Here is a 12,725-nt window from a genome sequence, read left to right as displayed (position 1 = left end):
ACAAAGCACAACCCTCAATTACAGTAAAAAATGCATAATAGTCATCTGAGGAGTCATTTTTAAAACTAGCTATGATTTTTGAGCACTGACATACTGGATACTGGGTCAAGTGCTTCACATAGATTAATTCAGTTCTCACAACAGTTTTATAAGTTTTAGCATTACTCCATTCTAAAGTTGGTTGAACAGAGACTTAAGGAAACGAAATTATGTACTTAGGCCCACAGTGGCAACTGGAGTTAGAATCAAATCTGCCCAAAATTCTAGTGACTCTAAACTACTTTTGCTGATTTCTAGCTCTGAAATCTGGGAGGGTTTGTTGCTTTGATTTTTATAGAAGTAAGAGACTTTTAACAACATAAAGAAAATGTTGTCAGAATAAATTTATATATATAGATTCATTTTTAGAGTTCGTACTTCCATAATAACAGGTAAATCTAGTATTTTACTAACTTTTCTGCCTGGATAACCCATTAAGAATACTACTTTTACTCTCAACTTGAGCAAAAATTCTTTACCTATTGTGAAATGGAATACCTGCCACTGCATCAGAATCTTGTTAAAGCTGGTAGCATTTTACACTTGTGAATTGGGGAAGGGCTAGTATCATCACACGGACCTTTCTGGGTGATACGGTCTGATTCTGAGGCAGTCTTGCCCTTGTATCATAACCAGATTCTATTTCAGCAAAGACTAGTGGGGTTAAACTTACTCAATATGTTTACGATACAGCAAAGTATAGATGTTAGGAATTATATGAACTTTGGAAGGAGAGGGAGTTTTATTATAAGTAATATTACTTAATTTTTTTTTCAATTCTTTTGTAACCTGAGGTTTTTTATACGAAAGTTATGAACAGAAATAATCACTTGTTTTAATCTAAGCTAGTGCTTCATGGGTTTTAGTGAACTTTAAAATCAGGTAGAGGACCTTTTAAAACACAGATTGCTGGGCTTCACTCCTAGAACTTCTGATTTAGAAGATGGGGGGCCTGATAATTTACATTCCTAACAAGTGCCTAGATGCTGCTGTTGCTGTTGGTCTGGGACCATACTTTGAAAGCCACTTACATTGACTCTTTTGACTGGATCTAGGAATTGGGTTAATACAAGATCTGATTAACATAGAAAAGCATACAAGTTTTATTAATTTTACATGTTCACGAGTATCTTCATAAGAGAGCGAAGTCTGAAAAAATTACCAAAGCTGATGCTTTTATACTTTTAAAACCAAGAACAATAAATTTGTAAAGGAATGATAGGACAAAATGACATCTGGACTGGGGGAGAAAATCCTAGGAACTTTACTAAGAGATACTGGGAGTGGTGGGGAGTGCAGAAGCTAGTGGAAGATAAGATTACTTCAAAGAGTTTGCTTGTTCAGATTCTTTGCAGATCCAATAACCAGGCTTTTCTAATTAAGACTATTGTCTGGCCTTGGTATAAAAAGGGCATCCCTTCTAAAAGAATCCACATGGCTTAATGGCCATACTACCAAAAGTGCTATACAAATTCAATGCAATTCCAATTAAAATCCCAATGATGTACCTTACAGAAATAAAGCAAGCAATTATGAAATTCATCTAGAAGAATAAGAAACCCAGAATAGATAAAGCAATCCTCAGTAGAAAGAGCGAAGCAGGGGGTATTGCAATACCAGATCTTCAACTCTATTACAAAGCAATAGTAACAAAAACGGCATGGTATTGGTACCAAAATAGACAGGTAGATCAGTGGTACAGAATAGAGGACATGGACACAAATCCAAATAAATACAATTTTCTCATACTAGACAAAGGTGCCAAAAATATGCAATGGGAAAAGATAGCCTCTTCAACAAATGGTGCTGGGAAAACTGGAAAACATATGCAACAGAATGAAATTAAACCCCTATCTCTCACCCTGCACAAAACTCAACTCAAAATGGAATCAGACCAGAGACCTTACATCTTATAGAAGAAAAAGTAGGTCCAAATCTTCAACTTGTTGGCTTAGGATCAGACTTCCTTAACAGGACTCCCATAGCACAAGAAATAAAAGCAAGAATCAACCACTGGGATAGATTCAAACTAAAGAGCTTTCTCTCAGCAAAGGAAACTATCAGTAATGTGAAGAGAGAGCCTACAGAGTGGGAGAATATCTTTGCCACTCATACTTCAGATAGAGTGCTAATTTCCAGAATATATAAGGAACTCAAAAAACTCTACACCAAGAATACAAATAACCCAGTCAACAAATGGGCTAAGGAAATGAACAGACACTTCACAGAAGAAGATGTACAAGCAATCAACAGATATATGAAAAAATGTTCAACATCTCTAGTAATAAGAGAAATGCAAATCAAAACTACCATAAGATTCCATCTCACCCCAATTAGAATGGTGATTATCAAGAACACAAGCAACAATAGGTGTTGGTGAGGATGTGGGGAAAAAGGTACACTCATACACTGCTGGTGGGGTTGCAAATTAGTGCAGCCACTCTGGAAAGCAGTGTGGAGATTCCTCAGAAAGCTTGGAATGGAACCACCATTTGACCCAGCTATCCCACTCCTTGGCCTATACCCAAAGGACTTAAAATCAGCATACTACAGAGATACAGCCACATCAATGTTCATAGCTGCTCAATTCACCATAGCCAGATTGTGGAACCAACCTAGATGCCCTTCAATTGATGAATGGATAAAGAAACTGTGGCATATATATACAATGGAATATTACTCTGCCATGAAGAATGATAAAATTATGGCATTTGCAGGCAAATGGATGAAATTGGAGAATCTCATGCTAAGTGAGATAAGCCAATCTCAAAAAACTAAAGGACGAATGATCTGCTGATAAGCGGATGAGGACATATAATGGGGGGTAGGAGGGGTTAGCGTTAGGGTTAGGGTTAGGTTTAGGGTTAGGGATAAGGAGGGTGGTAAGAATGGAGGAAGGAAGGACTGTATAGAGGGAAAAGAGGGGTGGGAGGGGTGGGGGGGAGGGATAAAAATAACAGAATGAATCAAACAACATTGCCCTATGTAAATTTATGATTTTTAATTAAAAAAAAAGAAAATAATGCTGTAGCTTAGTGGTAGAACACTGGCTTAGTATGCACAAGCCTTGGGTTAGATCCACAGCACCAAAGCAAGAAAATAATATATACAACCTAGTGGGATTTATTATAAAAATTCCAAGTTGGTTCACACTAGGAAATCTTTTAACACCATACACAATATTCGCTCATTTTAAAATCAAATTGTATTGTGTGCATGTATGAATGTGTAATAACAAATTCCATTAATAGTACAACTGTAATGCAACAATAAAAAATTTAAAAAAAAAGAAAGAAAGAAAAGACAGGCCAAATGGCCTCTTCTGCATTTATAGTTCCTTAAGTGATTTAAGCTTCCAATAATCAGTATACCCACTTTGCATGTTTTAAGATAGCATTTTTCAAAATAACCAAATCTAAATTGTATAAGAACACATGAACATTTCCTTTTATGCTTTTGATGAAGTGTAATGCATAATATGTTTTTTACATAACTTTGTTACTATGCTATATTTAATATCTAAAAATAATTTTTCCCTCTTTCAGTAAGTTTTTGGTCCAAACTTTTTGACTATTTTTGTTGTTATTTTCTTTGCTCTTGTCTCCCCATGTGTTAAGACCTTGTTTTTGTGTTGCATGTTACAGAAATCTTTCAGTGTTTCCTCTCAGCCCGTGAAGTAGCTCGTAGCCGAGACCGAGATAGAATGAACAGTGGGGCAGGGTCTGGGGCTCGAGTTGATGATCCACCTCCTCAGTCTCAGCAAGAGCGAAGGGTCAGCACAGACCTTCCCGAGGGTCAGGATGTGTACACTGCTGCCTGCAACTCTGTGATCCACCGGTGTGCCCTGTTAATATTAGGAGTAAGTCCTGTCATTGATGAACTTCAGAAGCGAAGGGAAGAAGGACAGTTGCAGCAGCCCTCTACTAGTGCCTCTGAAGGGGGTGGACTTATGACCAGGTGGGACTGACTAAAAACTTAAAACATCACACTCTTCCCTTTGTTACTTTACACATTGAAATGATTTATTCTCAAAGTTACATTGTTCTGAAATTAAAGACATGAAAGTGGAAATGCAAATTGACTAGGATGAATTTAAAGTAACCTAAACAGTGATACTGGTTTAGCATAGAATATAAATTTCCAATTAAATGGGAAGCACAATTTTTCATGTATTTAAATAATAGGAGTTTAAAAACATACAAAGTTTTTTGCATCTCTCTAAAATTTAGTGACATGCAAATTATTTTGATGTAATTGGTAAGGGCTTTTGCTTAGACAAGAGTCAGGATTTCCCACCAACAGACATAACTGCTTCTCACTGTGTGTGTGTATTATCTCTATGCTGCCAATTCATTCAATTTTATGTTCACTAACAGTCCCAAATCAAAAAACTTTTCTTTCTGCATGCGAGACAGGAGTGAAAGTCTTACTGCAGAGAGCCGGCTAGTCCATGCAAGTCCAAATTATAGACTGATCAAATCGAGGAGTGAATCTGATTTGTCTCAGCCTGAATCAGATGAAGAGAGTTATGCACTGGTAGGTATACCTAGATTCAGTGAAGAAGGATGTTTTCAGTATATGGATACACAGGCTTTTAAAAATATTAATATATGTTTATATTAGATATATAAAAACTTTTTAAAAAAGAAGTTTAATAGATATGCGATTATCTATACTGCATAAATATTTACCCTCTGTGTGTTAATGATTTTTATCTTTAGTCTTGACTTCTTAAGATTTCCTTAGCTCCAGATTCATACATCTGACTTCGATGGGCATTTCACTGAATGTGTCAGGCTACCTCAGTCTTCCCCTGTCCAAAAGTGAATTCATCTTTTTTGCAAAATTGCCTCTTTTACATTCCCTATTTTACTAGTTGATACTGCTTATTACCTAGGCAGGAGACCTGGAATCATCCTTGCCTTTTCTTTTTCTTATTACTTGATCCCACCACTCCCGCTCCATCTTGAGAATTTTATCCTTTATGTTTCCAGTAATGTCCTCTCCATCTCACTCATCACTGCTCTGTTTCAAAGTTTCTGTATCTTTTTCTGGACATGTGCAAAAGACTCTGAACTGGTTACTTACCTCTTGTCTTGTGCTCCTCTTCCACATTTCACTATAATAATGTATTTAATACAAAAATCTGTTTACATCTCCTCTACTTAATTTTCTTTTTTTTTTTGTAGATATCAGTTGCCTATCAAAAAAGCTTCAGGACATGTACGATAGGTACTTAGGGTAATATTAATCAAGTAAGATGTTGATTTACTGTAAAAGGTAGGAAGTAGGATAAAGATGTCCTATAATGTAACTGGTTAAATAAGTGAAAACTATTTAAAGATTGCTTGTATTTAAGGAGCTTTGGACTTGAAGTTGATAGCTGGATTTTCATTTTGTCTGCTCCTCTGACTTATGTATGATTTTTCTATGTTCTATGACCTTTCTAGACTTCAATGTCTTCAAAATATGAGTGTGTGTTGTATGTTAGAACAGTGTGTCAGAGTTGACAAAAGTCAAGAAGTTGAAAATGTCCTGATTTTAGTGCTGGAAGAGCTGTGAGACCTTGGTTATGGCAAGCAACAGCTCTAATAGAAAGTTTTTTTTTAGACTGAGTGATCTTTATGCTCCATTTTTAGTTCTGAAATTCCTCTGTTCTATGAAGTTGATATAAAGGAAATGAAAATATTTTTGAAAAGTTTAAAGTGCTGCATAAACACAAAGTTCTTGTTTAAAAGAAACTTCAAAGCAAAAAGAGTCCTCATCTGAAGACAATTGAACTGTGTATTCAAGCAAGTTTCATTTTATTATGATGTTTTTATTTGTCATCCCCATTATATCTTTGCGTACCCACTTTGTATCCCTTGCCTTGTAGTCTAGTGAGATTCTTCTCTGTTCGTTTATTTTTCCCATCTGGCCATTATCGAGTCACCCATTCCTGTGTGTATTTTAAAACATAGATCATATCACTTCTCTGCTCAAAATCCTGCAGTGTCTTTACTTTTCTTAGAGTATAAGCCCAAGTCCTTACAGTATCCTACAAGGCTCTGTGTTATCTGGCCCCACTACCTCTGATCTTTTCTTTGACTTCTCTCTTTCTTGATAACTCTCCTTTTGCCACCCTGGACTCTTGTATATTCCATGAATATACTGCACAAGTTCCCCCTTGTGTCTTTTTTGGTGGGGCAGGAAAGTACTAGGGATTGAACTCAGGGGTACTCAACCACTGAGCCACATCGCCAACCCTGTTTTGTATTTTTATTTAGAGACAGGGTCTCACTGGGTTGCTTAACACCTCGCTGAGACCGGTTTTGAACTTCCAATTCTCTTTTCTCAGCCTCCTAAGCTGCTGGAATTACTGGCCGCATTGGGCTCCCTTTGTGTCTTTATGTGACTTTTTCTTCTGATTAGACTATTATTGTTTCTGCGGCTAATTACCTTGCCTTCATTTTTTTTTTTTTAGAATTTTTTTTTATTCATTGTGCATAAAATGGGGTACAACTGTTGTTTCTCTGGTTGTACATGAAGTAGAGTCGCATCATTTGTGTAATCATACATATACATAGGGTAATGATGTTTGTCTCATTCTGTTATTTTTCCTTCCCTCCACCCTCTCCCCATCCCTCTTTTTCCTCTATACAATTCATCCTTCCTCCATTCTTGCCTCCCCCCTGTTATGTATCATCATCCACTTATCAGAGATCATTTGGCCTTTGGTTTTTTGGGATTGGCTTATCTCACTTACCATGATATTTTCCAACTGCATCCATTTACCTGCAAAAGCCATAATTTTATTCTTCTTCATGGCTGAGTAATATTCCATTGTGGATATGCCTTCTTTTTAATGTTATTTTTTTCAGTGCAGCTTACCCTTACTACTCTATTTAAAATGGCAGTTTTCTCTCCTTTTCCATACTCACTCCCTGTCTCCCTTGTCTTTCTCAGTTTTTTCCATAGAACCTGTAGTTTACTTATTATATTCATTGATCAGTTTTTGTTAGCCTACACTAGGATGTAAGCTCTTCAAGGACAGATCTTTTTTTTTTTTTTGCAGTTTTATTTGCTGCTGGATTCCAACCACCTGTAATGGTGCCTGACACATCTGACACATAACAGGGAGTCAGGAAATAGTCTTTGAATTTATGAATGATAATCTAATCTATTTTGGCAAAATTTCTGTGTTCATTAAACCTTTTGTTTTCATTATTTCAGGTTCTTTTTACTCTTTGCCCAGATTAGGAGTTTTCACAATGATCTTGCTTTTCAAATCTTTTCTTAGACATTGCTCCCAAAGATAGAGTTCTTAAAAACACATACCACCAGCAAAAACTACAGAACACCTGCTGGTATACTACCTTTCTACTCAAACTTTCAGTGATTGTACTGCCTACCTAGAAATCAGAGATTCTGGGAAATACCACCTGACTTCTTTTGAAGCCAGTTTTACCCTGTAGTAATCTGCATTTTTGCTATCATAATTCATGTGCCAGACCCCAAAAGCACCTCTTGAGCCTCTGCTCAAGTACCACTTTCCTTAAATGTCCTCTAAGTTTCCTTGTTGACGTCCTGCCTCTCCCTTAAGTACTGGCTAAAGTGTCAACCCTTCAGAAAGCTGTTTCCCAGATTACTCACAGTGACTTTCTAGTACTTCAATGAGAGTTTGTTAGGACCTCTTATAATCCACTAACAATGTTGGACTAACTTATACAGTATTAGTATATCTTCCCAATAAACCCCCTAGAAGGACTAGGTTTTTTAATGTTTTATGTTTTTTTCTAAATGCCCCTGAAATTTCCTACATGGTGCTTTACAATATTATACATGATCATTAGTTTATTTGAACTGAAATGAAAGTAAAAAAATGAGAATAGGTATAGTTAATGTGACATGCTTTTTTGGAAACAAACAATGAAACTGACTTAAAATAGACTTGAGACCCGTAGTGGACTTTGACCTTGGAAAGACAGTTAACATTTTGAGCCTCAGTTTCTTTATCTTTGAAAGGTAGAATAGTACCACCTGGTATACTTGACTCGACTGTGCTGTTGTGAAGAACAAGTTCAGTAATACAATTTAAACATTTGAAAATTATAAATTGGGGAAGAAATATCAGTGTAGGAGGTTTGAGCATAGATTTAATTGCTGATTGTTCTTTTTTTTGTTATTCATTTAGTTTTATGAACTTTAAAAATGATTAATAACCATGTTAAAAAATATTGATTTGTAGTCATTTTTCTTTGTGGAATAATTAAAAAATTAATGCCATAAAAATGGAAAAGACAAGAACTAGAGGGAGAGCAGATTCCATTGCAGATAAAGGGAGATCTGGGCTGAACATTCAGTTTCCAAAAAACTGGGGAAAATTAGTAGGAGCAAGCACTGAGGGTAGTTTTAATATATATTACCCTTCTAATACTATATAAGGTTTTAAAAGATTAACATTTTTATCTTTGATAGCCAGTATACTGATTGGCAGTGCCCTGTTTACTCTGAATTGTTAGTGAATGAAATGATTTTTTTTAAATGACTCAAGTTAATCAGTTCAATGCTGAATTTTTCTTTTAACCTCTTTTCTAAAGTGTATTATATGAATTATCTATTTTCCTTAGTAAATAGAGAATATCAGACCATTTGATTGACAGTGGTCATTCTTATCATTATTTCTTATTATACCATCTAAGCTGTTATCTAGGTCCCTCATGTCTCAAAGAATTTGATTTAGCGTATAAGAGCTGGACATGGTGACAATTGCCTGTAATCACAGGAACTTTGGAGGCTGAGACAGGAGTCTTGCTAAGTTTGAAGCCAGCCTCAGCAAATTAGCAAGTCTATCTGCAACTTATGAGACCCTGTCTCAAAATTAAAAAATGAAAAGGACTGGGGATGTAGCTCAACAGTAAAATGCCCCTGGGTTCAATCTCCAGTACCAAAAAAAGGAGGGGGGAGAAAAAAAAGAAAAAGAAGAGCATATAAGAAATACATTATAAAAGGACAGAGTGGGTTAATAAATTAGAGCTTTAAAAATAAAAAAGAATCCTAGAGGAAAAATAAAGCCTTGGACAAGATTTGCATATCTCAGCACATACCCTGTGGTAGCTCAGGGTGTGCTACCAAACAGAAAATGAATCATGTTAAATGATCCATGCTGTCCAAAAGGCAAAAACAGCCCAATTCTTAAGAGAAAGAGGTATTTCTGGTTTTGAGGCCTAAGCTTGATTTTTTTCCAGAGCAAAGGTACTATGTGAGGAAAATGTTTTATTTCATGACAGTGATGCCTTCAGGAGCAATTGGTTGAGCTATTTGGTTTATCCACCATGAAATGAGAATGTACTTATTTCTGTTGGTGTATATGTGGACAGGTAAGTAATAAGACAAATGTGTTTTATCTACACATGAGTACATGTCTCTGTATGTATGACAAGTAAAGGTTTCCTACAATGACATTTCCAAAATGGATCCATTTTGTCACTCCTGTAGATTTACTTCTTTGACAGGAATTTTTCTGATTGTGCAAGAGAACAATTGAGATTGTTAAGATCGTAATGTCATAATATCAGATGCATAAACTTTAATATGTGATATATATTTGATTAACTCTCTATATGTGTGTGTGTGTGTGTGTGCGCGTGTGCACAGAGTAGGCAGATGTTACATCCTCCATCACCAGGCACACACAGAAATATACTTCTTCCTGAAAGCCTTCAGTATTGTATTAAGCTGTCTGCATTTTCACCAATTTGAGAGTTCTCTATTTTAACAGGTTTTTGAAAACATTTTCAAATCTTCTAAAATACTACCAGATGCTTTAGGACTATGTATTTTTATGTTAGTATGGATTAATCAGATAATCTTCTCTAAACATAGCCAAGACTAATGCAAGTTTTAAAAAGAAAGGAAAGGGGCTGGGGTTGTAGCTCAGTGGTGGATTGCTTGCCTAGCATGTGTGATGCACTGGGTTTGATTCTCAGCACCACATATAAATTTAAAAAAATAAAGGTTTATTGACAACTAAAAACAAAATTTTTAATTAAAGAAAATAATAAAACAAGAAAGGAAAGAGAAGAAAAGTACTAATTTTGTAAAATGAGACTTTGCTGCTGTTTCATTTTAATACAGTCCAATGTAGAGAGTATGAATAAGATGATACCATGAATGAAACAGGAAAGACAAAGATAAAAAAAAAAAAAAGAACAGAAAAACTTTACTAATTTATATGCACCTTGATTTTTTGTTGAGTTACTATCTGAGATGTTACATGCTTGTGCTTTCTTACAGCTGTTGATGGTGGGTATTTAGAAACCTTCTGTAGTTAGTCTGACTTGATTAATGAATTAGCGAACATTAATTATGTATGTATGTGTAACACATGTGTTTTATTCTTGTCATTTATTAAATCTTAAAATGCTTTTCACAACTAAAATATATTTGTTTTTTATTTTTAATAGAGTGGCAGACGAAATGTTGATTTGGATTTGGCATCATCTCATAGAAAAAGAGGTATTAAGAAAATATTAATATTTGATTAAATTAGATAGCTTTTTAAAAATATCTGATGTATTTAGATTTAATTGTCCTTGGAATGTAATGACCAAAAAATAATTTAGAATCATTTTATCAGAAGAGTTAAAATGAAGACCCTTTTCTTTAAATATATACCCTTTTAAAATCTTCATGCACTTTACAAAAAGCAGTGCACTTTTTAAAAGTCCATAGGAATTCCAGAAACAGTGCATTTCATTGTGGGGGGGGGGCTGTGTATATAATTTCCCATGTTTTTACTTACTGATAGAATTTGTATAGCTTAATTTTCTATATTTTCATTGGTGCATTATAATTATACATAATAGTGGTATTTGTTGTTATATATTCATACTTGCACATGATATAACAATATAATTTGTTCAGTATTGCTGTAATTTAAATGGTGTTACAGGACTACTCTTTGCTCCTTCACTTTGCATACATAACAGTATACATTCAGAGAGTTTCTAGTTTTTTCCCTTTTGGCTTCTTAATATAAAGCAAGTAATAGATGAACTGACAATTCAAAAAAGAAACAACTTTTAGTGTTATCAAGAAGAAACTCTTATCTTGATGACATTGTTAACTCATATATGCAAACAGAGGAAAAGAACAGAGGTTTAGGTAATATCAATCCGAGGATAACTCAAAACTCACTCAAGTACTATTCTCTAATAGCTATAACTTTTACTTAAAACTATTTATACTGTGATTGTGAAAATGTGAAATGTTAAAACTTGCCACAAATAGCAGTTTTCTAAAAGCTCATGAATAAAACATGTTTTCCATGATATTAAATCTTTTGTATTTCAAAATGAAGTCCTCTTGTAGCTTCCCTGGCAGATTGTTAGGTTTCTTCCCAATAGGGGGAAATGAAAAGAAAAAGAGAAATGAAGGAAAACTGAGGAATGAGGGAAGGAAAATAATGATTTTTTTTCATTTTTGTGTATGTAACTTAGAAGAATGATGTTACTTCTGAAGACTAAAATTGGGTAATATTTTATATTTAATTCCAACTATAATACAGAGAATGATTTTTTCCAAAATGTTAGGAATAGTAAGAACCAGAGCTGGTGCTAGTCTTTTGAGATTGTGACTTATCAAAGCTCCTGGGTTTCTAAAAAATAAATTACTAAGTAATTTTGATAACAGAAATTATATTAATGTAATGCACAATATGCACTTTATTATTTTTTAACTCTGAAAATTAACAATTCACTTGAGTTGGGAATTAAATTTTGAAACAACCTTTTCTAGTTTTGTTTAGCTCAGGTGACTGTTGTTAAAAGTTCCATGTTATATTAATAAATGCATATCACTTGATAGTAGAGAGAAAATGGTTGCAGACTTACTGACTACCATAAGGGATCTAACCTGTAATTTAAGAGTGTCCTATTAATTGTATTTATACTTATAAGTGTAGTCTATGGGCTAAAATTATTCTTTGCTTGTTGAATCTTTATGATGCTAATAGAAATATAAATTTGAGATTTAATCCCTGTTAACCACATCAGCATGTAGCAAAGTAATATCTTTTGAATAAGCATCTTTATTTTAAGAGTAATTTGAATGTGGATAACTAAATAATTTGAATGTGGATAACTTACGAGGAAGGACTACATTTTTGAACTGCTGTCCTTGAGTTGCTACCTGTTCACATCTTTAACAGTTATCCTAAAATAGATGTAAACCTCATTATAACTCTAAATAGATGTAAATAAATTGTCATTAATTCGTTTAGTTAAGTCCATCTTCTTCAAAAAGCTGAAGGTGGTACCAGTACCTGTTAACTTGTTGGAATTTGACTTTTTTTTGTTGAAATCAGAAAAGCAAATATAGGACCTCATAGAAAGGTTTTTTTTTTTTTTTCCCTCTTAAATACCCATTTAGGAAGTTATAATAGGGAGGCAAACTGTATATTTTCACTGTATCACAGTGTGATACCAATTTATTATAGTAATCATCCCATTTTAATACTCCTCCAGAAAAATTTTGCTGATGATTTTGATCCTAGGGACAGGTAATAATGTAAGTGCTATTTCAAGAAGGTTAGTAATTTTCTTATTATAATGAATTTCTTTTTGTTATTGTTGATGGACCTTTAGTTTATTTATTTATTACATGTGGTGATGAGAATTGAACCCAGTGCCTCATACATGCTTGGC

At 34.4% G+C, this 12,725-nt stretch overlaps 1 protein-coding gene across 1 annotated transcript in view; it reads left to right on the top strand.

Moving 5' to 3' along the window:
- Positions 1–12,725, top strand: part of HERC1 (HECT and RLD domain containing E3 ubiquitin protein ligase family member 1) — a 206,979-nt gene that overhangs the window by 101,187 nt on the left and 93,067 nt on the right. The window contains exons 23-25 of the mRNA XM_079125763.1: positions 3,684–3,996; positions 4,455–4,575; positions 10,485–10,536. Coding sequence (XP_078981889.1) covers positions 3,684–3,996; positions 4,455–4,575; positions 10,485–10,536 — 486 coding nt within the window. The remainder of the gene's footprint in view (positions 1–3,683; positions 3,997–4,454; positions 4,576–10,484; positions 10,537–12,725) is intronic.

This window comes from Sciurus vulgaris, assembly GCF_902686455.1.
Source record: "Sciurus vulgaris genome assembly, chromosome: 2".
Lineage (NCBI taxonomy): Eukaryota > Metazoa > Chordata > Mammalia > Rodentia > Sciuridae > Sciurus > Sciurus vulgaris.
The sequence above is the reverse complement of the archived record's forward strand: the minus strand, read 5'-3'. Positions and strand labels throughout refer to the sequence as shown.